General features: G+C 39.3%; 1 protein-coding gene across 3 annotated transcripts in view; it reads left to right on the forward strand.

Annotated features, from left to right (window-relative positions):
- Positions 1-25,246, forward strand: part of LOC124595045 (ATP-binding cassette sub-family A member 7-like) — a 610,990-nt gene that overhangs the window by 192,165 nt on the left and 393,579 nt on the right. For all 3 annotated transcript variants that reach the window (XR_006978174.1, XR_006978175.1, XM_047133608.1), the window contains exons 18-19: positions 20,369-20,573; positions 20,681-20,803. Coding sequence is in view for 1 of the 3 variants with exons in the window: in XM_047133608.1 (XP_046989564.1) it covers positions 20,369-20,573; positions 20,681-20,803 (328 nt within the window). In the remaining 2 variants the exon portion in view is untranslated. The remainder of the gene's footprint in view (positions 1-20,368; positions 20,574-20,680; positions 20,804-25,246) is intronic.

A 25,246-nucleotide genomic window follows, 5' to 3' on the forward strand; every position in this document is an offset into this window, starting at 1 on the left:
GTTTCTGCACTCATAAGTTTTTGCATGGAGTTTGGCTAAATACATAATAATAGAGACCTTAAAACTACTATTACTACCTTTTTTAGTGGCAGTAAAATGCAGAATTTAGGATCCACAGACTGGTTAGTGGAGTTGTAAAAGGAGTTAAATTGAGGTCAAAAAGGGTTCACTAGGGATGTGATTAAATGGGATTAAAATTAGATCAGATGTTTTACTTTAGAGAAACATAGCATGGAGAAAAATTGAGTGTAATCTTTATTTTAAATTTGAAAATTAAAAAGTGTGACAGATATTGAAATAATCTCAAACAGAATAGCAAGAACAGTTTTAAAAATAAACCAAAAATTTTGCATGGAAATAATTAAAGTCTTTGCACCAACATACTCGCATTCTGATGAGAAAGTAAAGGAGCTCTACGAAGAGTTACACATAATGATAAATGACAGGAAGTCTCCATATGATATGGTGATGGGATATTTGAATTCAATACTGACTACTGTAGATGATGTAGCCGACAGTTGCACAGTTGCGTTTAACTGTTCTTTACCTTCACTGTTAAGCCTCATTACCAGGTAGCAGGCAAACATCAGCATACTGCTACAATAGTTTGCTGTTGAACATCTATGAGAAGTAAATACCCAAGCATACAATTCACAGTTCTTGAGGATAATAAGGTACACTTGACACTATTTCTCAAATAAATTGAATAGACATTGTCATTGTTCCAATCCATGACATATTTATGTTAGACTAATTCCACTGTTAAGTTGATACATTGTTGCTACTTGAAACAGTACATAATTTCCTTCTGAAAATTGGCTATGGACTGGCTGACTCGGGACCAAAAACCGGGCCTTTATATATATCCTCACAATAATAGGCACTGAAACTATACATTGTTCAGTATTTAAGTTACAAAAATTACAGTTAAAACATAAAGCATTCAATTAACTGTGTACATCAAAAAATTCCTTCTTTTTAACAGTTCCTTATATCACAAAGGTTAGGCTGAATTAAAATTATTTGTTTAAACAATGAAATTAACAGACAGAGTTCCACAAACATTGCTTTTGACAAATCTGGTAATTATTTTGGAATTGAATAAAGGCTGGCTTTGCTAACATGTTTTCGAATAGAGCCCAATAAGTACTTTAAGAATCCTAGTAGTTCTTCTTCAAAACGTTTATAATTATTGCAGAATTTATGTTTGTTTGCAAGTTAACAATAGAATCTAAGTCACAATACAATTACTGGTTTCACCCTATGTTGTTGTTGTGGTCTTCAGTCCTGAGATTGGTTTTATGCAGCTCTCCATGCTACTCCATCCTGTGCAAGCTTCATCTTCTCCCAGTACCTACTGCAGCCGACATCCTTCTGAATCTGCTTAATGTATTCATCTCTTGGTCTCCCTCTACGATTTTTACCCTCCACGCCGCCCTCCAATACTAAATTGGTGATCCATTGATGCCTCAGAATATGCCCTAACAACTGATCCCTTCTTCTAGTCAAGTTGTGCCACTAACCCCTCTTCTCCCCAATTCCATGCAATACCTCCTCATTAGTTACGTGATCTACCCATCTAATCTTGAGCATTCTTCAGTAGCACCACATTTTGAAAGCTTCTATTCTCTTCTTGTCTAAATTATTTATCATCCATGTTTCACTTCTGTACATGGGCACACTCCATACAAATACTTTCAGAAACGACTTCCTGACACTTAAATCAATACTCGATGTTAACAAATTTCTCTTCTTCAAAAATGCTTTCCTTGCCTTTGCCAGTCTACATTTTATATCCTGTCTACTTTGACCATCATCAGTTATTTTGCTCCCCAAATAGCAGAAATCCTTTACTACTTTAAGTGTCTCATCTGCTAATCTAATTCCCCTCAACATCACCTGACTTAATTAGACTACATTCCATTATCCTTGTTTTGCTTTTGTTGATGTTCATCTTATACCCTCCTTTCAAGACACTGTCCATTCTGTTCAACTGCTCTTCCAGGTCCTTTGCTGTCTCTGACAGAATTACAATGTCATCGGCGAACCTCAAAGTTTTTATTTCTTCTCCATGGATTTTAATGCCTACTCCGAACTTTTCTTTTGTTTCCTTTACTGCTTGCTCAATATACAGATTGAATAGCATTGGGGATAGGCTACAACCCTGTCTCACTCCCTTCCCAACCACTGCTTCCCTTTCATGCCCCTCAACTCTTATAGCTGCCATCTGGTTTCTGTACAAATTGTAAATAGCCTTTCGCTCCCTGTATTTTACTCCTGCCACCTTCAGAATTTGAAAGAGAGTATTCCAGTCAACATTGTCAAAAGCTTTCTCTATGTCTACAAATGCTAGAAACGTAGGTTTGCCTTTCCTTAATCTTTCTTCTAAGATAAGTCGTAGGGTCAGTATTGCCGCACGTGTTCCGACAATTTTACGGAATCCAAACTGATCTTCCCCGAGGTCAGCTTCTACCATTTTTTCCACTCGTTTGTGAAGAATTTGCGTTAGTATTTTGCAGCTGTGACTTATTAAACTGATAGTTCGGTAATTTTCACATCTGTCAACACCTGCTTTCTTTAGGATTGGAATTATTATATTCTTCTTGAAGTCTGAGGGTATTTTACCTGTCTCATACATCGTGCTCACCAGATGGTAGAGTTTTGTCATGACTGGCTCTCCCAAGGCTGTCAGTAGTTCTAATGGAATGTTGTCTACTCCCGGGGCCTTGTTTTGACTCAGGTCTTTCAGTGCTCTGTCAAACTCTTCATGCAGTATCATATCTCCCATTTCATCTTCATCAACATCCTCTTCCATTTCCATAATATTGTCCTCAAGAACATCGCCCCTGTATAGACCCTCTATATACTCCTTCCACCTTTCTGCTTTCCCTTTCACCCTATAACAAAAGATATTAACTAGGAATAGTCAAAATAAATTAAAAAACTAAGCACAAAATTAGAACTGGTGCTATATTCTTTAAGACTGAGGGCCAACCTTTCTCTTTCATGGGAATGCAGATTATAGTCCTGTATGTCAATGGTAATTAGGCAAAAATGAAAATAAAATGAATTTATGGAGGCTGACGGCAAAAAAGAGAGGAAGTAAAAGGATCCCACCTTGCTTCATCACACATTGAGTCTCTTGAACTGTCACTGGTTAGTACAAATGACAATTTTTTTTTTGCAACTGGTAGCCAGGAATTCAATGGGACTGATATGTTCAGCAGTTGCAGGACATGACAGTATTACAATAAATGTGATCTGTTTCCTCATCGGTCCATTACTGCCCATAATATTTTTAACCATTCTCTCACCTCCAGTATTTTCCAATAGCCTGGAAAGGAAGACTCATAAAACCTCTATCGACAAAGGAATCTGACAAAAGACAGGCCCATTTGCATTCTACATTATATAAGGCTTTAGAATACATTGTTCATGATCACCTTACCAAATACTTAACATCAGATAACCTTCTGGATGAATACCAATCTGTTTACCAGAAAACCTGCTGCACAATGAGTGCTCTTATAAAACTTATGGACGAAATGAATCAATCTATAGACAAACAAGATGCAACTGTTGTGTGCTTTTTGGATATCAGCAAAGCTTTCGACATTGTTGACTTTGATATTCTTCTTGTTAAACTCAAGAATCAAATTTTCTTCAAGTGGTGTACAGAAGTTCCAGTCATTCCTTACATACTGGGTCTAATTATTGGAACAGAGAGGCCACAATCGAAGAATGTGGTATCAGAGGTCCCACAGGGATCAGTATTGGGCACACAACTTTTCTAATTTGTAAATGATGTGTCGACTGTTATCTCCCATTGCAAATTTCGTTTATATGCCGATGATCTTCAGTTATACTTAAGTGCATGCATAACAAATTTGTGCACAGCCATCCAGAATGTAAATGCTGACTTACTTGCTTTGTCAGAATGGGCGCAGAATGTAGGTCTGAAACTTAACCCATCTAAAACCCAAGCTGTCTGAATTGCTCACAAAAGTATTATTGCTCCACTGTTCAGAGAATCTCTTCCACCCTAAATCCTGAACAGCACAGAAATAATATTTTCTTCCTCTGCAAAGAATTTGGGGATAGTCCTGGACCATCACTAGACTAGACAGAACACATACCTGCTGTCTGTAAGAAGGTGTCAGCACCACTTCGTCCGAGGCAGGATTCGAACCTGCGACCATAGCGGTCACACGGTTCCAGACTGTAGCGCCTAGAACTGCTCGGCCACCCCGGCCGGCGTGATCCCATTCTCCTAGGGTTTTGATATGAGAGATCATATCAGCTGGAACTGGTGATGAATGCTTGTGTGCGATACATTTGTGATGTTCGTTATTTCAACTATATCACTCGTGCCTACGAACAGTTATCATGGCTACATGCCGGTAAGTGCAGAGGTTAAATCAAACAATGGAAAATCCAGGATGGAATGTAACAATATAATGAGAAAGAAAGTTGCTACTCACCATATAGCGGAGATATTGAGTCGCAGATAGGTACAACAAAAAGACTCTCACAAGTATAGCTTTTGGCCATTAAGGCCTTCGTCAACAATACAGACGTGTGCACTTGCGCGCGGGTGCATGCACACGCACACGAACACACACACACACACACACACACACACACACACACACACACACACACACACACACACGCGCGCGCGCGCAGACACACACAACTGCAGTCTCAGGCAACTGAAACCACACTGACTGCCTGAGACAGCAATCATGTGTGTGAGTTGCATTTGCATTTGCGTTTGTGTGTGTGTGTGTGTGTGTGTGTGTGTGTGTGTGTGTGTGTGTGTGTGTGTGTCTGTGTGTGTGTTGTTGACGAAAGCCTTAATGGCCGAAAGCTATAATTGTGACAGTTTTTCTGTTGTGCCTATCTGCGACTTAGCATCTCTGCTATATGGTGAGTAGCAACTTTCTTTCTCATAATAAGTGTTGAGATTATCATACCCTGTGTTTGCTGTATTGTCTTCTCAATCACTGCCCACCTCCCTCTTTATCTTCAACCATAACACTATTATCTCAACAACGCAGCAGAAATACTCATTCTCAGAAAAGCAAAATCCTCTCTGAACAGCTACACAACATTGGCATGTTTTCTAAATCATTTTCTGTATCAGGAACCTGACTTAGGAAAAATCCCCCTCAAATATTAGAGAAACTAAAATCCTTTAAATCTTCAAAAGAAAGCAAATCACCCACCTTCTATCACAATAGCTATCTTTTCTGCAGCCTGCTCCTGTTAACCCTCTCCTCCACCACTTTTCCCTCCACTTCTCTACAGAGTTCTCTGTTGAAATTATCTTCTTTCCTAGCAGCCATTTTCACTTTAATTTCTATCTTCTCCTCATTCATTATCCCTTCCACAACCCCTAATACCAAACAAGGCTTTAAAAATGCTAAACTAGTGAACATCATTCTTTAATGCCTCCATTATTTTATTATCATTATTATTATTATTATTATCAATTATTACTTTTCATTAATAATGCAAATTATTATTATTGAGACTCTTACATAAAAACTAATCAGTATCATTATTCATTTGTCCATTATTTTATCATCAGTATTAGATTATTGTTATTATTATTATTATTATTATTATTATTATTATTATTATTACAAACAATCCTGCTGGAAGAACATCCACAACTGAGCATTATACCTGAGGTTGAAAATACCATTTCAGTTGTAAATTTCTTTTATTACCACACAATCAGTTTCGGGATCTCATAAGCCCATCCTCAGATGCCGCACTTAAAATAGCAAGAGACGGGAGATAATTTTCACATGCCGCAACACACATTAAAAAAAAAATATCGTAAAAAACTTTTAAAAAACATTTTGGAACTGCCGGTCAGGCTAGGTGCTGTTAAACCTATGTCAATGTTAAAGTGACACCAGACAATACTGCAGATGACTGCCTGGGTAGAGAAATATACAAAAATGCCAGGACACTTACACTGTGCTGTGGCTCCCAAGCACCACGGTGGACGTGTACTATGCGCGGTGGCTACCTATGAGTGCAGAACAGGGAGTAGCGGATGTGAGCAAGGAAGCAAATTGGTGTACCAGAGTGGCAAAAGTGCTGCCATCTATTGGCGCGTGGCGAAAGTGCTGCCATCTATTGGCGGAAAGGAGAACGCAGGGCCACTAGCCCGGCCGTTCACAATTTGAAGTTGTGGTTTACATTTAAAATGAGGAAAAACAAAGAAAATTACATACAAAATACACTAAATAAGTTAAAAGTGTATTATGCATAGTAAAGGAGTGTATTGAACAGGTCGGTACAGAACTGTGGAAGGATGCTTCCTCGTTCACATCCGCTACTTCCTGTTCTGCGCTCATAGGTAGCACACTGCGCCTAGTACATGTCCACCATGGCGCTCAGGGGCCACAGCACAGTGTAAGTGTCCTGGCATTATTTGTTTATTTTCCTACCCAGGCAGTCGTCCGCATTACTGTCTGGTGTCACTCTCGCATTTGACATAGGTTTCACAGCACCTATCCCGACTGGTGGTTTTGAAACGTTTTTAGAAGGTTTTTAAAACTTTTTTATGATTTTTTTTTAATGTGTGTTGTGGTGTGTGAAAATTACCTCCCATCTCTTGCTATTTCCAGTGCGACACCTGAGGATGGGCTTATGAGAGCCCGAAATTGGTCATGTAATTATTTGAAATTTACAACTGAAGCGGTATTTTCAACCTCTGTTATTATTATTATTAAGATTATTATTACTGAAATTATTACTTTTTTGAATAATGTAAATTATTGTTATTATGATTGTTATGTAGTATTTTTCTATATGTGTTGTTCCCAGTCAGATGTAAGAGAATGTCTTAAGACTCTAATTCGGTCAGACTAAATAATAAATAAATAAATAAATAAATATATTGAACCAAGAAAATGTTAATGATAATATTAATATGGTAGAGTATGCTGAACTAAACATAATTATTTGGATGTGTATTTGAGAGGCTATGAGAAGGCACAATGAAAATTTGCTTAGACAAACAGTTGAAAAGAATAAGAATTCAACCAAACAAAACAGAAATTTATATTAGACAGACATTATGCTCCATCAGTTAAGATGGTACCTTGAACAGTAACTAACAACAGAGAGAAAACTGTACAAGCTTGAATACTCCCATCACAAATTAAATGGTTGCAGAAATTGATACAATTCGGAGGGTATCATGAATGCATAATATGACACAGCACCACTGAAGACGTCAGCATTAGGTTAGCAGGTGATGTTAAAAGACGCCACACATCAGGTACTACCAGTGCTATGGTTTGAACGCACTCTGTATGTTTACAGGCTCAGAAGTGGTAAGCTGCGTAGAGTATAGCAGAATGGTTTATATATCCAGGGTGGATTAAATTTGAAGGATAAAGACATTCCCTATGTCAGGTAGCCTAACTTGGCTCCCATTGTTTATTATGAAATGGTATACAGAAGGGCTCTTCTAACAGATTTATTAGCCCACTTGCCTGGATCATCTTACGTTTCTTAGTGAATACCCCATAGGGAATTTTTTGAAACAGTGGAATTAATGAAAAGGTGCATTACAATGAAGAAAAACTGAAAGCTGTGGTCCACAGAGGGACTGTTTCCAGAGCAGCATTTATTCTTCCAAAGCCCCTGAAGAAGAGAGTGCTTACAGGCTTAAGCTGCTGTTCCTGGCAGTTTCCAAGTGCCATCATATGACCAGCAGAGAACTGGTTTGATTGACTGCACTTAATGTGGCCTCCTGCAGGCGCATGGTAAAGGCTGATAAACAGTTACATTTTATTCATAAACCTTGAACTAGGCACAGGTGCTTGGCTGTAACATTCCAGGGCTGTGCTTGCAGTTAAAGAATCAAACATGAACCTAGAAGGAGATGTGATTAGCTCCATGTAACCTGTAGAAAGATAGGCTTGCCTGTTTGCTCGACAATAAGACTATGGACTTGCTTTAATCTTCTTGGGACATTATGGCACAGTACATCACTATGCTGCATGCTGGCAATTGGTGCTTGCACTCAGTATTATGATCTACTCTTAAAACTTGTACATATATAATTGTGAAGTAACATTTTCAGATTGGAGATTATATGTACTTTTTGTGCCAATGGATCCTTAGAGAGAAGAGCCTCCAGAATGTAGAACATGTCAGGAAACAAGAAATGATCCTCATAAATGTGAAATAAGTAAAAAAAATTAAACATATAGTTTTTGGAAAGAATCTAATTTTTGAAAATACAGTGTAATTGCATAGATAAAAAATCTAGTCACCAAGCGGCAGCAGGATAACACACATATAAAGATATTTAAATTAGCTGCTGCTTGATGTGGTGAGTAGATTTTTCTCTCTCTCCAATCACATTATTTTTATTGAAAAGGTAATAAATAACTCATTACAAAACATGTAAATGTTCATTACATTGAGGTACATATGACAATTCTTAGGCTATTGTAGCCACACATCATCAGATAGAAAAATCATTTTACAGCGCTTATTTACCATAATCACATTACTGCACTGCATTTGTACAGAAGTCAGATTGTACTAATACAAGCATTATTTTATATTATTAGTAACTTGTATACATCAGTTAGTTCTGCTAAGAAATACGAGGGTTGGAACTGAAATAGTGGCAACTATTTATTCACAACTGATATAAAAGAGTTACATGTTTGCACCTGTTATTGTCCTTCAAAGCAGTCACCAGTGTTGTGTAGAACTCGTTGCCAGTGATGTGGAAGGCATAGTATACCTTTAGCAGAGCCTTCTGTTGATGGTTCGAATGGAGCGGTCTACTGCCTGTCGAATCTCTGGAACAGTTCTGAAGCAAATATCATGAAGTGGTTCCTTCATCTTTGGAATCAAATCAAAGTCACAAGGACTTAAGTCTGGGGAGTATGATGGGTGGTACAGTACTTCCCAGTCCCAATGACCAAACAGAGCAGCCACAGCTTGCGCTGTATGTGCCTGTGCATTGTCATGCAAAATGATGAGTGGGTTGTGCAGGAAGTGTCGCCGCTTCTTTCGCAAAGCTGGTCGCAGGTGATGCTCCAAAAATGAACAATAATACGACTTAAGTCCTTGTGACTTTGATTTGATTCTGAAGATGAAGGAACCACTTTGTGGCATTCACTGCAGAACTGTTCCAGAGATTTGACAGGCAGTAGACTGCTCCATTCGCACCATCAACAGAATAGGCTTTGCTAACGGTATACTACGCCTTCCACATCGCTGGCTACTGGTTCTACACAATTTTGGTGACTAGTTCCAACCCTTGTATGGTAATGGACTAGGAATTGGCCATGAATAAATCCTTCAGGCTCCTCTTAAAATGATCTTTATTAGTAGCAAAACTTTTTATGGCTGTTGGCATGTTATTAAAATGTCTGTTCCTGAGTAATGAACACTTTTCTGGACCAAAGTAAGTGACTTTAAATAATTGTGAAGAATATTCTTAATTCTAATATTGATTCCTGACCTGAGATGTTGGTTTGAAAAAGAGATATGTTTTTAATGACAAATTTTATTAAGGAATAAATATATTCGGAAGCAGCAGTTAGTATCCCTAGTTCCCTAAACAGATGCTAAGGATGTTCTTGAGTTCACACCTCAAATGATTCTTATTACGTGTATTTGGACCCAGAATGCTTAAGATTGGTTTGGTGAGTTACCCCAAAAAATAATCCCACATTTCATTAGGGAGTGAAGTAAGCGCAGTAAACTAAGTTTTTTATTTTTATACTAATATTATTATCCAGACAGATTACTTAAGGTGCCCCAAACATTTTGTCCTTTTTGTGTCCTGTAACTCATAAAAGAGTCATCAGTATATAATGTCATCAACACCAGGATCTTCTGTCTAAAAATCATCCAGTTGGTGTGCCAAGTGCATCCAGTGCTGTCAAGGCTGGAAAACGTTTCTTAGCACCTGTTTACTGGCCAGACATTAATACAGAGACTGAGTGAGTAATCTGTACATGATCATAAAGTGCCTACAATTAAGTGACGTTGCAGTAAAACCAGAGCACCCATGGATACTTGTTCACATAGACTTAACATGGTCTTGGGAAGCATGTGGATTGAGATCATTGAACCCTTTTCAATTTGCTCTTTATTGCCAATTTGTCATTAACAAAAGCCAGAGTCATAATCATAACAAGGAAGAAGAGTTTATCAATTGACAGTTTACCTTTTACTATAAAGGCAGAAATATTGGGGTTCAGTGTCCTGCCAATAAAGAGGCCATTTATTAAAAGACAGAGCAAAAGGTGAGACTGGGAATGGGTAATGAAGAAGGAAATCATCCATGTCCTTTTTGAAAGTATTAGCCTATCATATGTCTTAAGCAATTTAGGAACATAACTGAAAACCTAAATCTGGATGGTGGGACAGTGGTTTTAACAGCTGTCCTGAGTGCCAGTCCAGTGTCATGACTGTTTCATCTACATCGACATCTACGTGATTACTATGCTATTCACAATTAAGTGCCTGGCAGAGGGTTCAATGAACCACCTTCAGGCTGTCTCTCTCTACCATTCCACTCTTGAACGGGTCATGCGGGAAAAACGAGCACTTAAATTTTTCTGTGCAAGCCCTGATTTCTCTTATTTTGTCATGATGATAATTTCTCCCTATGTAGGTGGGTGCCAAAAAATATTTTCACAATCGGCGGAGAAAACTGGTGATTGAAATTTCAGGATCTTTGAAATTTCATGAGAAGATCCTGTTGCAACGAAAAACACCTTTATTTTAATGATTGCAGCTCCAATTCACGTATCATGTCTGTGGCACCATCTCCCCTATTTCGCGATAATACAAAACGAGCTGCCCTGCTTTGAACTTTTTCAATATCATGTGTCAGTCCCACCTGATACGGATCCCGCACCGCACAGCAAAACTCCAGAATAGGGCAGACAAGTGTAATGTAAGCAGTCCCTTTAGTAGATCTGTTCCACCTTCTAAGTGTTCAGCCAATGAATTGCAGTCTTTGGTTTACTCTACCCACAACATTATCTACGTGATCATTCCAATTTAGGTTATTAGTAATTGTAATCCCTAAGTATTTAGCCTTCAGATTTGTGTGACTTATCGCTTAATTGAAATTTAGCAGATTTCTTTTAGTACTCCCGTGAATAACTTCACATTTGTCTTTATTCAGGGTCAATTGCCTCTTTTTGTACCACAGAGATATCTTACCTAAATCATTTTGCTATTCATTTTGGTCATCTGATGGCTTTACAAGATGGTAAATGACAGCATCCTCTGCAAATAATCTAAGAGGGACACTCAGATTGTCTCTCCTATGCCGTTAATATAGATCAGGAACAATAAAGGGCCTATAACACCTCCTTGGGGAAAGCTGGATATTACTTCTGTTTTACTCGATGACTTTCTGTTTATTACTACAAACTGTGACCTTTCTGACAGGAAATCATGAATCCAGTCGCACAACTGCAGCGATATTTCATAGGCACACAGTTAGGTTAGAAGATGCTTGTGAGGAACGGTGTCGAAAGCCCTCTGAAAATATAAACATATGGATTCAAATTCACATTCCCTGTCGATAGCACTCATTACTTCATGAGTATAAAGAGCCAGTTGTGTTCTACAAGAACGATATTTTTCTAAACCCATGCTGACTATGTGTCAGTAAATCATTTTCTTCGAGGTACTTCATAATGTTCGAATATAGTATATGTTCCAAAAGCCTACTGCAAATCGATGTAAGTGACATCGGCCTGTAATTCAGCATATTACTCCTATTTCCCTTTTTGGTTATTGGTGTGACTTGAGCAACTTTCCAGTCTTTAGGTATGAAACTTTCTGTGAGCGAGCAGTTGTATATAATTGCTAAATATGGAGCTATTGCATCTGCATACTCTGAAAGGAACCAGACTGGTATACCATCTGGACCAGAAGCCTTGCTTTTATTAAGTGATTTAAGCTGCTTTGGTACACTGAGGATATCTACTTCTGTGTTTCTCATCTTCGCAGTTGTTCTTGACTGGAATTCAGGAATATTTACTTCATCTTCGTTGGTGAAGGAGTGTCAGAAAACCGTGTTTAATAACTCTGCTTTGGTGACATTGTCATCAGAGACTCCACCATTGTTATTGTGCAGTGAAGGTATTGATTGCGTCCTGCCACTGGTGTGCTTTACATACAACCAGAATCTCTTTGGGTTTTCTCCCAGATTCCAAGACAGAGTTTCGTTGTGGAAATTATTACACGCATTCACCTTTCTCCCCTATACTATAGTTGTTGATAGCACCCTACACCTTGTTTCAGCACACTTTGGAAATTGCTTTTCTAGGAATTGAATTAAACACCTAAAAACTGCTCCATTCTGCCCTGCATCCAGTTCAGAATTCATGGTGTTTGCCATTACATTCAAGACTACATCATACAAAGATACCTGAAGATTGTTTCTGTCATTATGTGATAAACCGTTGCTCAGTTCAGGACTGATATTGCCCACTGTTGCCAACAGCAGCAATTTCTCCATCCAATCTCACACATCTTGTCATGTGCTTGTTTGGAGCCCTCAAAGGTAAATCCTGATCATAGCCTTGGCACTATGTGACGGAAAGCTGGCCATTGACCTGCCACTGCAAGTGACTGTCACAGCTATTGCTCCATTAACATCTTTACTGCTGCAGCATGCCCATTACTACAACTTTTTCCCATGTAACAACCTGCCGCTATCACAGCCACTGATTTCTGTACAATCTCTGGATTACGAATGTATCTAGATAGAGAGAGAACCATCATCAACCTGTACACCACTTGTGGCATCAGTGGAGCCTGTAACAAGTCAGACCAGCACTGAGTCTCTCCTACCACCCATCACATATGTAGACCTGTCCGGCACCTATGTACTGAGTGTAGCTCCCAATACATAACAGCCCCAGGTGGAGTTACTGGTTCCCTCTGCCTCCCTGTAGTGGCTCAAATACCATGCATGGATTTCTGCTACCACAGACATGTTTGAAAGGTGAAGGGAATTATTAACACTCTCCCCCCCCCCCACCCCCCCCCTGCCCCCACCCCCTCCCCCTCCCCCATGCTGGTTAGATGTAGGATTCGAAACAGTTGGGAGACTATGTGGTTCTTATGGGCAGACCTTTTACTGGCTGACATCAAATAACATACTATACAGGTATTTAACTTTTACAGCATGTGGACAGCTGATAGTGTTCTCTGAAATCAGTGAAGTTACATGAATGCTTATTTTGCAATAGTGCAGAAACACAACAATTGAGCAGTTATGTCAAAAACAGCAATGTTTTCTTTTCACAGGAGCTCTCTTCCTTCCTATATGCTTCTAAAGTAATATATAAGTCATTCCCATAAATGGTCAGTGTTAATAGATGAGCAGCAGTCGTAATTGGCTGTTAGTGAACTTCACAGAAGAAGTCCACAATGTAGCTTCTGGCTGTGACTGCACAACTAGACTCATTCCACATCCCAGAGGTCTGTCCTTCATAAAGAGATTTATGGAACACTGTCTGGGAAAATATGTGGTTCTTATTATATAAAAATCTATAACTCCAGTTTTTAAAGCAAATTTTCAATTTCCATATTGCCCCAGCCCTAAAATGGGGGGGGGAGGGGGGGGGGGGGGGAGATCGTTGGTGGTTGCAGTTTTGCTCATCAGAGAAGCAGTCATGCAGACCATTCATCTGTTCATTCTGTCATTCATTCATCAGGTTTTCTGTATATTCCACCAAGAAAGAGGATATTCAGGGATGTGGATCAAGTCTACACAAGCAGACTGTCAAAATTAAATTGCAACATGTGGTGTCACCGCCAGACACCACACTTGCTAGGTGGTAGCCTTTAAATCGGCCACGGTCCGTTAGTATACTTCGGACCCGCGTGTCATCACTATCAGTGATTGCAGACCGAGCGCCGCTACACGGCAGGTCTAGAGAGACTTCCTAGCACTCGCCCAGTTGTACAACCGACTTTGCTAGTGATGGTTCACTGACAAAATACGCTCTCATTTGCCGAGACGATAGTTAGCATAGCCTTCAGCTACGTCATTTGCTACGTCCTAGCAAGGCGCCCTTACCAGTTACTATTGATACTGTGAATAATACAGTCAAGAGCGACGTTCACCATTTATGGATTAAAGTTAAGTATTCCACCAGCTACGTCCGTTTTTTCTAAATTCTAATTTCCTTGTCCTGTTCCAGACCTCACGCCAGCCTGCGTGAGCTAAAACGCGTGCCGTTCAGCTTCCTCTTGTAACCCGGTGTTGGCTCTCCTGCCAACCCACAACACAACAAACATAGATAAACAAATTTTTACCTTTCAAGTTACAGCAGAAACAAGCTTACATATACAGCCACTAGAGTACTCAACCAGAACTTACACAGAGCAGGATATACCAGGGCTTGCCAAGAGGGAAGCCAGCAGTGAAATGCTAACAACATTCAAAACTTGAAAACCCATGGGAGACAGTGTGTTCAAAAAGCATGCGGAGCCTCTTTATGGATCAGAGCTCACAATCCGGCCTAACAGCCAGTCATACTACAAACTCTATCAAGAAAGCCTACTTACACAGTTTTTGACAATTAATGTTATTTTCTTCCATAAAGGAGTAGTATTTCAAAAAGGTATGTTACTCGTGTTCCAAAAATTATTTTCATACAGAAAAGAAGATCTCTATGAAAGTTTGATGTCATGTATAAGACAGATGTAAAAAATTAGACGCGCATCATTGTGGTTATCTGTAGCTTTATACAACTGAATATCAAAACCACAATTACCTTTGAGTTTTTCAACCAATTGATAATTAAGTCTTCAGCCTTATCAAGTATTCAACAAGTAACAGTGTTGTCTGACAAAAGCACTCCTGCCACTTGCTTGGCGGCTAATTCACCTATCATAGTAGATACCATGTATAAAACAGCTGGTAAAATAAGATCTTCCATTATGGTGTGGGCTTTCTTGCTCTGTGTTACACGGTAGGCTACTTTGTAACCTGAAAGAAGGGTCTTTGCAGGAATCATAGTTTGTTTCGTGACAATTCTTTTAACTTGTGGGGAAAAGTATTTTCATGATTTGACTCCAAATGTCATTTCATTTTATTAAGAAGCATACTTTCAGCAGCTAGGACTTTGAAACAAATGATGTGCTGTGGTCATTCTTCACTTCCAGCAGGAGTACATGTAAAACTAAAATTCTAGAGTTTTCATCTATTCATGTTGTTAGAACTACGTGATACATTTGAAATATCAAGTTTTTTATTTACATGTAAAAATTTGTCCATCTTGGCAAATAAACGCAAATCACTGAAGAGAAACAACCAATAAAAATGACCTGCATTGGGCAAACCTAATTTTTACTGAATAAATCAAATGAGTCATTGTATGATTTGACTGACAACTTCCACGCCGACATAGTAACAACACTTACTTGCCAGCACACTGGGTGTCACTACTAACTTGCATGTTGTTCCTTTTCACAAGAGGAGCATAAACCAAACTCTCTCTCTTTCTCTTTCTCTTTCTCTCTCTCCTCACTCCCTCCCTTTCTCTTTCTTTCTTTTGAGTTGCTTCTGCTATACTATTTCCTTTTTTAACATAGCTGCAAAACTTATTTATTTTCTTTTTCTTTACTTCATGGTTTGGGCTGCTTCCTGTTCTGGCTCACATTTTAGTCCACCTCCTATGTAGGCTCCCTACAAGCCAATTTGTCGCTGTATGGTATCTTATTACTTGTTTAGGAAACATATAAATACAAAATCAAATAGGGGTAATGCAGGAGTAGGTTTAATAATGAATAAAAAAATAGGAGTGCGGGTAAGCTACTACAAACAGCATAGTGAACGCATTATTGTGGCCAAGATAGACATGAAGCCCATGCCTACTACAGTAGTACAAGTTTATATGCCAACTACCTCTGCAGATGATGAAGAAATTGATGAAATGTATGATGAGATAAAAGAAATTATTCAGGTAGTGAAGGGAGACGAAAATTTAATAGTCATGGGTGACTGGAATTCAAGAGTAGGAAAAGGGAAAGAAGGAAACATAGTAGGTGAATATGGACTGGGGGTAAGAAATGAAAGAGGAAGCCGTCTGGTAGAATTTTGCACAGAGCATAACTTAATCATAGCTAACACTTGGTTCAAGAATCATGAAAGAAGGTTGTATACCTGGAAGAATCCTGGAGATACTAAAAGGTATCAGATAGATTACATAATGGTAAGACAGAGATTTGGGAACCAGGTTTTAAATTGTAAGACATTTCCAGGGGCAGATGTGGACTCTGACCACAATCTATTGGTTATGAACTGTAGATTAAAACTGAAGAAACTGCAAAAAGGTGGGAATTTATGGAGATGGAACCTGGATAAACTGAAAGAACCAGAGGTTGTAGAGAGTTTCAGGGAGAGCGTAAGGGAACAATTGACAGGAATGGGGGAAAGAAATACAGTAGAAGAAGAATGGATAGCTCTGAGGAATGAAGTAGTGAAGGCAGCAGAGGATCAAGTTGGTAAAAAGATGAGGGCTAGTAGAAATCCTTGGGTAACAGAAGAAATATTGAATTTAATTGATGACAGGAGAGAATGCAGTAAATGAAGCAGGCAAAAAGGAATACAAACATCTCAAAAATGAGATCGACAGGAAATGAAAATTGGCTCAGCAGGGATGGCTAGAGGACAAATGTTAGGATGTAGAGGCTTATCTTACTAGGGGCAAGACAGATACTGCCTACACGAAAATTAAAGAGACCTTTGGAGAAAAGAGAGAGACTTGTATGAATATTAAGAGCTCAGATGGAAACCCAGTTCTAAGCAAAGAAGGGAAAGCAGAAAGGTGGAAGGAGTATATAGAGGGTCTATACAAGGGCGATGTACTTGAGGACAATATTATGGAAATGGAAGAGGATGTAGATGAAGATGAATGGGAGATACGATACTGCGTGAAGAGTTTGACAGAGCACTGAAAGACCTGAGTCGAAACAAGGCCCCCGGAGTAGACAACATTCCATTAGAATTACTGACAGCCTTGGGAGAGCCAGTCATGACAAAACTCTACCATCTGGTGAGCAAGATGTATGAGACAGGCGAAATACCCTCAGACTTCAAGAAGAATATAATAATTCCAATCCCAAAGAAAGCAGGTGTTGACAGATGTGGAAATTACAGAACTATCAGTTTAATAAGTGACAGCTGCAAAATACTAATGCGAATTCTTTACAGACAAATAGAAAAACTGGTAGAAGCCGACCTCAGGGAAGATCAGTTTGGATTCCATAGAAATGTTAGAACATGGGAGGCAATACTGACCCTATGACTTATCTTAGAAAATAGACTAAGGAAAAGCAAACCTATGTTTCTAGTATTTGTAGAATTAGAGAAAGCTTTTGACAGTGTTGACTGGAATACTCTCTTTCAAATTCTGAAGGTGGCAGGTGTAAAATACAGGGAGTGAAAGGCTATTTACAATTTGTACAGAAACCATATGGTAGTTATAAAGAGTCAAGGGGCACGAAAGGGAAGCAGTGGTTGGGAAGGGAGTGAGACAGGGTTGTAGCCTATCCCCGATGTTATTCAATCTGTGTATTGAGCAAGCAGTAAAGGAAGCAAAAGAAAAAGTCTGAGTTGGAATTAAAATTCATGGAGAAGAAATAAAAACTTTTTGATGTTCGCTGATGACATTGCAATTCTATCAGAGACAGCAAAGGACCTGGAAGAGCAGTTGAACGGAATGGACAGTGTCTTGAAAGGAGGGTATAAGATGAACATCAACAAAAGCAAAACAAGAATAATGGAATGTAGTTGAATTAAATCGGGTGATGCTGCGGGAATTAGATTAGGAAATGAGATGCTTAAAGTAGTAAAGGAGTTTTGCTATTTGGGGAGCAAAATAACTGATGATGGTCGAAGTAGAGAGGATATAAAATGTAGACTGGCAATAGCAAGGAAAGTGTTTCTGAAGAAGAGAAATTTGTTAGTATTGAGTATAGATTTAAGTGTCAGGATGTCATTTCTGAAAGTATTTGTATGGAGTGTAGTCTTGTATGGAAGTGAAACATGGATGATAAATAGTCTGGACAAGAAGAGAATAGAAGCTTTTGAAATGTGGTGCTACAGAAGAATGCTGGAGATTAGATGGGCAGATCACATAACTAATGAGGAGGTATTGAATAGAATTGGGGAGAAGAGGAGTTTGTGGCACAACTTGACAAGAAGAAGGGTCCAGTTGGTAGGACATGTTCTGAGGCATCAGGGGATCACAAATTTAGCATTGGAGGGCATCGTGGAGGGTAAAAATCGTAGAGGGAGACCAAGAGATGAATACACTAAGCAAATTCAGAAGGATGTAGGTTGCAGTAGGTACTGGGAGATGAAGAAGCTTGCACAGGATAGAGTAGCATGGAGAGCTGCATCAAACCAGTCTCAGGACTGAAAACCACAACAACAACAGCAGGAAAAGTTTCTTCTTTCATTTACTTCAAATGCTTTTTGCAGTTTCTCTTACTTGCAAGGTGTTCCATCTTACATGCCCACTTGTAGGCAACTTGATGCCTTGGAACCTAGTTGGGCAGGGGTGGGTAAACAGCACATGTGTGGACAGGCAGAGAGCTGGGCCGCAGCATATGTAACTGTTTGCTTAAGCCAAGTGTCTACAGGCAGGCATGGGCAAAAGGCAGAACAGGGTATAAATGCAATGCAAACATTGCTCATGCTGTATTTATATTTCTAAGGTAATTTTCATAAATTAGAATTTGATTAGTATGTCGGTGAGAAGGGTGTTGAGTTTCACAGCTGTAGATAATTGGTGACAATAATAGCAAATCCAGTTGGAAAATAGCTTTTTCAATTTTTTTTTTTTTTTTATAAAAACCACTACTGTTGCTGCTGTCTTTGCCACCCAGTAATTTGATTATTAGCAAATGGCAGGGTGGTGATTCAATTTTAATGCTCTTTCTTACCTTATATTTCCATTACCTGAGAATATCATCAGTATAAAGTTAAATAATATTGAAGGAAGATTACAACTTTACTACAGACCCTGATTTGTTTTTAGTGGGTTTAAATGGTATGTTCAGCTTTATTGTTAGTATTTCTACATAGACTTCTGGTTGTGCCTGAAGTGCTTTGGAAAGCCTCTTACTTTCATGTAGACCATAGGTTTTTTGTATCTACCCAGTCAAAGGCCTTTTAAAAATTGGTAATGACTATGCAAGTCTCATTAAACTGTATTCTCATTTTTACTCTTTAATTCGGTATAAAAATATTGTTTTTAATAAAATGTTATGTTCTGTAACCATTGTGTTCATATGTTTAAATGATGGCAGCAATTAGTTTCAACTCATATCAATAAGCATTCAAAATCTTTATATTATCTAGTGTGAAAGCGACCTGACTGCAGTTTTCGCAGTTATTTTAATATCTTTTTTTCAAACATAGCCATTACTTAAGCTCTTTGGCATTCTTCGGGGATTATACACTTTTAGTAGCGTGTGTTGTGCTGATGTTGGAATCTCATCGGAGGTAGTATATCTGTATTTTAGAAGTTTCGTATTGGCACTGTTGGCATCTTTCATAGTTAACTGGTTCCACATAATTATTTCGGTGTTATTCTTTTTCCTTATGTAGGACTTCCTATAAATTCGTATAGTGTTCTAGCCACTTATTTGATTATCATGTGCCGTTACCTTGTAAATTGGTTATAATCATTCTTGTGCATCATTCTCAGTTTTGTTGATGAAATTTCTGTGTTAATGTCAGTTTATTTTACAAATAGGCTTTTTGGTTCCATTCTTTTTATAGTTACACTATTTTTGTCCTTGTCAGTTTGACTTTGGGGACATGTACAGCACACTGTTGGGTTCTCCCATGTTACTTGTTGACATTGTTCATTCCGTTAGCTATCTCCATTCCTTTTTCTGATTTTCTTTTTTCCTTGTTTCCCTTGGATTCAAAGACTGCTTTTTCGCTACCAGAATAAATCTATTCTATTAATCCTTGGCACTATTACCTGCTGGCATGTTTGATACATAACCATTTAAGTCTTTCTCTGTGCTTTCATCTTGTAAAAGCATACTCTAGATCAGTCTTTTGTGTTGTTTCTATTCCTAGAGCATAGTTGACCCAGCTAGGTAGCGGTTTGAGTATATATGTTCGCCCTTGTAAACATGGGTATCTCAGATTAGAGATGATAATTTATCCTTAACTATGATATAATTTGTGTGTTATCTTAAATCTGTGGGACTCCAAGTGGATTTGTGGATGTCTTTATGTTTATTGCAGTACTAGTGCAATTACCTTAGTTTGAGCTCATGTAACAAGTCAACTTTGTTCTTGTTTCAGAGCCTGATATCTAATGTAGCCTTTGGATTTGGCTGCTCCTACTTTGCTCAGTATGAGGAATCAGGAATAGGAATACAGTGGCATAATTATAATAGAAGTCCACTTCTACAGGATTCCTATAACTTGCGTTATGTGATGGTTATGTTGGTATTTGACTCCATTGTATACTTTCTTCTTGCTACCTACATAGAAGCAATTCATCCAGGCAAGCCATTCATTATGAAATTTTTCCATAATATAAGAAAACTTGTGACAAATGTATAAGCCTTTTTGTTTCTGAAATTAAAATATATTATGTTTTATTGATCACAGGCATGTATGGTGTACCAAAACCTTGGTATTTTCCATTTTCAAGATCATTTTGGTGTGGTACTTCATCAGTAGATGTACTGGAAATTGGCCTGGAAAATGGTTCAGCACTGAAGAGTGACAACAGTATGTATATGTAAAACAAAGACTTTAAGTGATTTTTGATTTCTTATATCGTTTTGGAATAGTTAAAAAATGTGAACTTTTTTGAACTGAAGCCTATAGATAGAGTTTATATTCAGTGTAAAACCTTAAACAATGTGTATGCTTAATTTGTTTGCAAATTGTAAGCATCAGGAAAGAAGACTTTCTGACAGGTCCCCATATTGTCAAAATGATGCAACAATAACCATGGACAAAAGTGTAGGGTTGAGTGCAGCAGCACCCAGCAGGTTGAGTGGTGCTGGTAACAGGCCAGAGGGCCCAGTAGACTGACTGAAAGAAATGCTTTATTCAACTTTAAATACACATTGCATCATTAACTAGGTGAGGCAAACATGCCTCTCTCCCACGAGCCTGGCTGGCAGTGGCTTGTGGACAGCTGTTTTCTTCTGGGAGATGAGTTGCATGTGTAAGTGCCCTGCGATGCTACGAAAGGCTGACCAATGGCTTGTCACTAGGTCACAGCCCCAAGCTTCCCCAGTGCACTCCTTCTGTTGTGACCCCTCCTGGCGACTCAGCCCCACGTGTATTCACTGCAGTGGCCCATGGAAATTGCTATACATGGGACGTGCCCTGCTGCCATCCGGCTGGTGTCAGACATTGGAAGTAGTGAACAGCATGTCAGCAGCTCTGTGGTACCATGTCCCACAAGTACCTCAGTGCTGGCAGCAGCTGGCCCTATCCTTTCACAAACCCGTGGCTGCAGCTGGTGATGCCCAGTCATCCCATTCTCTGGCATATCCATGGTGTCATGGTAGTACTGCTAACCTCCAAAATAAACTGCCTCAAAATCCAGACCTATTTAAACAGATCTGGGACACTTTTGTTACCCTGTAACCTAGCCCCCAGTCATGTCGCTCCAACTAGAGTCTTGCGACAGTGTGGTGATATTGTTGTGCCTTCTCTGACTATTACCAGTGTGCAGTGCGGTTTTCCTTTGAATGCAATTAGCCTTACAAGCAGTCCTTTTGTGTATATGTTATTGTGACCCACATGTCGCCATACTGGGCTACCCACCTGTGCTTGCTACTGCAATACATTGCATGGCTTTCTTACCACTTTTTACTAATTTCACTAAAACTGCGTGGGAACACTATATTACCCCCTTCCCCTCTCCCTCCACAGGGAAGACCCAGTTTCCCATCGTAGACTCTGCTTGACTGACTATTGTTAAACACTCTACATTTACTACACTATTACTTATGACTGATCTCCACCTTCTTCACACTCCGTATATGTACTTTTCATCTCTTGCTCAGAAAATCCAGTCTTTGGGAACTGGAACTACCCACTGACTAGGTTCTGAATGGCTAATTATCTCAGATAAACAAAATTTATACACAGCAAAATCAGAGTCATTATGACACTAGGAACTGCAACACTCAAGATCATAGTGTACCCAATGTCTACCTTCCTGATACTGTTTCACACGCTGCATTAATTTCTCTGCAGTGATTCACTCCTCCTGCGTGGCTATCATCTGACTGGATAAGGCGTGGCTTCCAGGTGTCATTTAAGGTTAGGTTTCATTTAGACAACATCCCAGAGGTTTGTCTAGCTGCATTAGCATTACCTTTAACAGAGTAATTCCCATCATTGTAGCTGGTAAATGAAATATTGGTCCCATAATATCACACATATTTCTGTTGATTAAACAAACCATTGTGTCTCAACTCCAAGTGCCTTGCTCCCTTGAGCAGCTAGCAACAACTAGAATGTTGTTATACACTGAGTTTGTAAACCAGCTTTCTGAAAGTATTGCTTCGTTTTCAAGGCCTTTTTATGGCCCTGAACAGTTGTGAGATGCACAAGTTGCCACTGATCTGGACCTCGTATGTAGGGCACATGGTGACCACAACTTTGGCATTGCTGTAGCTCACCCACAGTCACACCACATGCCAATCCCCATCTTCCACCACTGGTGACATCCCATCCTCTTTCACTAGCCAACTATCTCTAACCATATTGAAAAACTGTGCACTGTGTAACACTTAAGCAATGTGTGCTTGTCTGCTACCTGCATCTTTACTGACATGTACAGTACAATGATCTGTTGTTACATCCACAGTCGCTCCATGGTAGTTGAAAGGAAAGTTCTGTCTAACAGGCTCTGGTGACAGTAGAATTGTAGTTCTGGCGGAAATTCTCCCCACGCTTTTCTCAACCCAAACGTAACTGCCCATGTAGTGCCTGATAAATGGTGTCCTGCAACCTCATCAACTCAACTTTTGCATTCCAGATACTATCCCTTACTGACTGCAGTAGTCTTGCCAGAGTTATTCTTGCATCTAATATTTGCGTCCGTGCTTGAACTGTTTCTAAATCCCAGTTTAGAGTTCTGACTGATACCCAGGCATAATGCATTACTTCCCTAGTAGGCTGTTGTAGCATGCATGTGTTGTTCAATGTGCCACTCTCCAAAATCACACTTTGTGTGGAATGTCCCTCCATAGTCACCCTATTCTCTTTTGCTAATTTTCATGTGGCTTCCATCATCATTTTCAGCTCACTTATGTCACTTGTGTCCACTATCTCAAATATGGTCCTCAGGAACTTGCCTCCAGCATCTGTCCATCTCCTTTTTATTTACCCTTCGTGAGTCATGCAACACTACTCCGACCACTTCCTGCATCTACTCCTTCAAGCATGCATATGCCAGGAGCAACTTCATTTGTTCTTTTGGTCCTCCCCAAGCACTCTATTATTTCTTGCTAATTGCTGCAAACCTGAAAACACTTCCTCCGATCTCCTTATCTCTTTTTGCAGCTCCCGTACATGGAATACAAAACTTAAAGACCATTGATGGCTAGATATACCATACCCTGCTGCCTGGAAAACAAAACTCCTCTGAGAACATCTAGCAAGCTGGAATAATTGTAGATTAGCAACTTCTGTTAATCAGTACAACAAAAGCAATTTTTTTTATTTACATTATGACTAGTTTTGGTCTGGGACACATTTTCAAATCATCGTAACAGATAGTCAAAATGGTATTTCCGAAGATGCAAGGACCATGTCAAAAATGTGCAAACAGACAGTTATAGTGCATACAGACCTGTCCAGGCAATGATCTCACAATGCCCCTACTCCTCTCCAGGTGAAGAGGTACAGCAGTACCAAAATTAGCATTCTTCTTCCCTTCCCTTCCCTTCCCTTCTCTTCCCTTCCCTTCCCTTCCCTTCCCTTCCCCTTCCTTGCCACATGGCAACATTGACTAATTCCTCAGCTTTAATACCTGTGGTACATGAGGTACATGGACCTCCTTTCCCTGCTGCTTATTCTTCCACTTCTTCGTCTTTGCTTCCTTTCTTTATTCCACTAATATTCCCCCTGGAATCACTTCTGGCACACCTTTGATCTGTCACGTATGCCTGATATGTACAATCGGTGACTTATTAGGCAATTCTAGCTTCACATTCACAGGTGATGTGGTTGCAGTCACTTGTTACGGGCCCTGGTACTGTGACTTTCATCTTCACTTTCAGAGTATACGGACTCGACAACAAAGCCCACTGATCCACTTTGTACTGTGGTAACATCCCCACATGTTTACTGTCTACTCTTGCTGTTCAGATGCCTTAGTGTTTTCTTGCTGGACCTTCTTCCACACTTCTCTTTCCATACTCATAAATTCTCAAACTGTTTCTCCAATCCTGTTTCCTTCCTGCTTGATCATAGTCAGTGGTGATGGCATCTTCTTATCATACACCAAACAAATGGTGAAAACTCTGTGCTAATGTGTAGTTTTGAATTATATGCACTGGCTACAAAAGATAGACATATGATGGGAGTTCATGTAATAACTAAGCATCCTCCCAATCATCCAGTGAGCGGCACTGATATTCCATTTGGTTGAGTATGGAGTGAAGTAGTTCTTAACATCTTCACTTTCAGCAACTGATACAATTCCTTCATCGGATCTGACATAAAGTTCATTTCTCGGTCCATAATTATTGCCTCTGGCACCCAAACTTCAACACTCATCCATTCACCAACGGTTGCACAACTGTGACTGCATGGGCATCATCTCAATGTGTCAAGAAAAATTATCTTTGACGGTTGACTTAAAACAATTTTCTGCTGGTGTTCGGCTGAATGGTCTTAACACATTCACCCCAATAAAACTAAATAGTTCAGCTGCTTCTGGCAGCTTCTGCAATAGTACTTGTTTCCGATTCAAAATCTGCCCATTGTACTCACTGTACACAATTACTGACATGCTGATTGGCATCACTTTTCCTTCCTCTCCACCACTGTTTTTGTGCCACCCTCCAACTCATTGCCCCACATCCCTCATGGTGAGATAAAACATAGTCATGCATTTACCCCAGCACCACTTGCTTGCACTTCACTGGTACAACCACCAATTGTCTTATTTAGTATTCCTACACAATAATCCATCATACA

This window comes from Schistocerca americana, chromosome 2 (assembly GCF_021461395.2).
Source record: "Schistocerca americana isolate TAMUIC-IGC-003095 chromosome 2, iqSchAmer2.1, whole genome shotgun sequence".
NCBI lineage: Eukaryota > Metazoa > Arthropoda > Insecta > Orthoptera > Acrididae > Schistocerca > Schistocerca americana.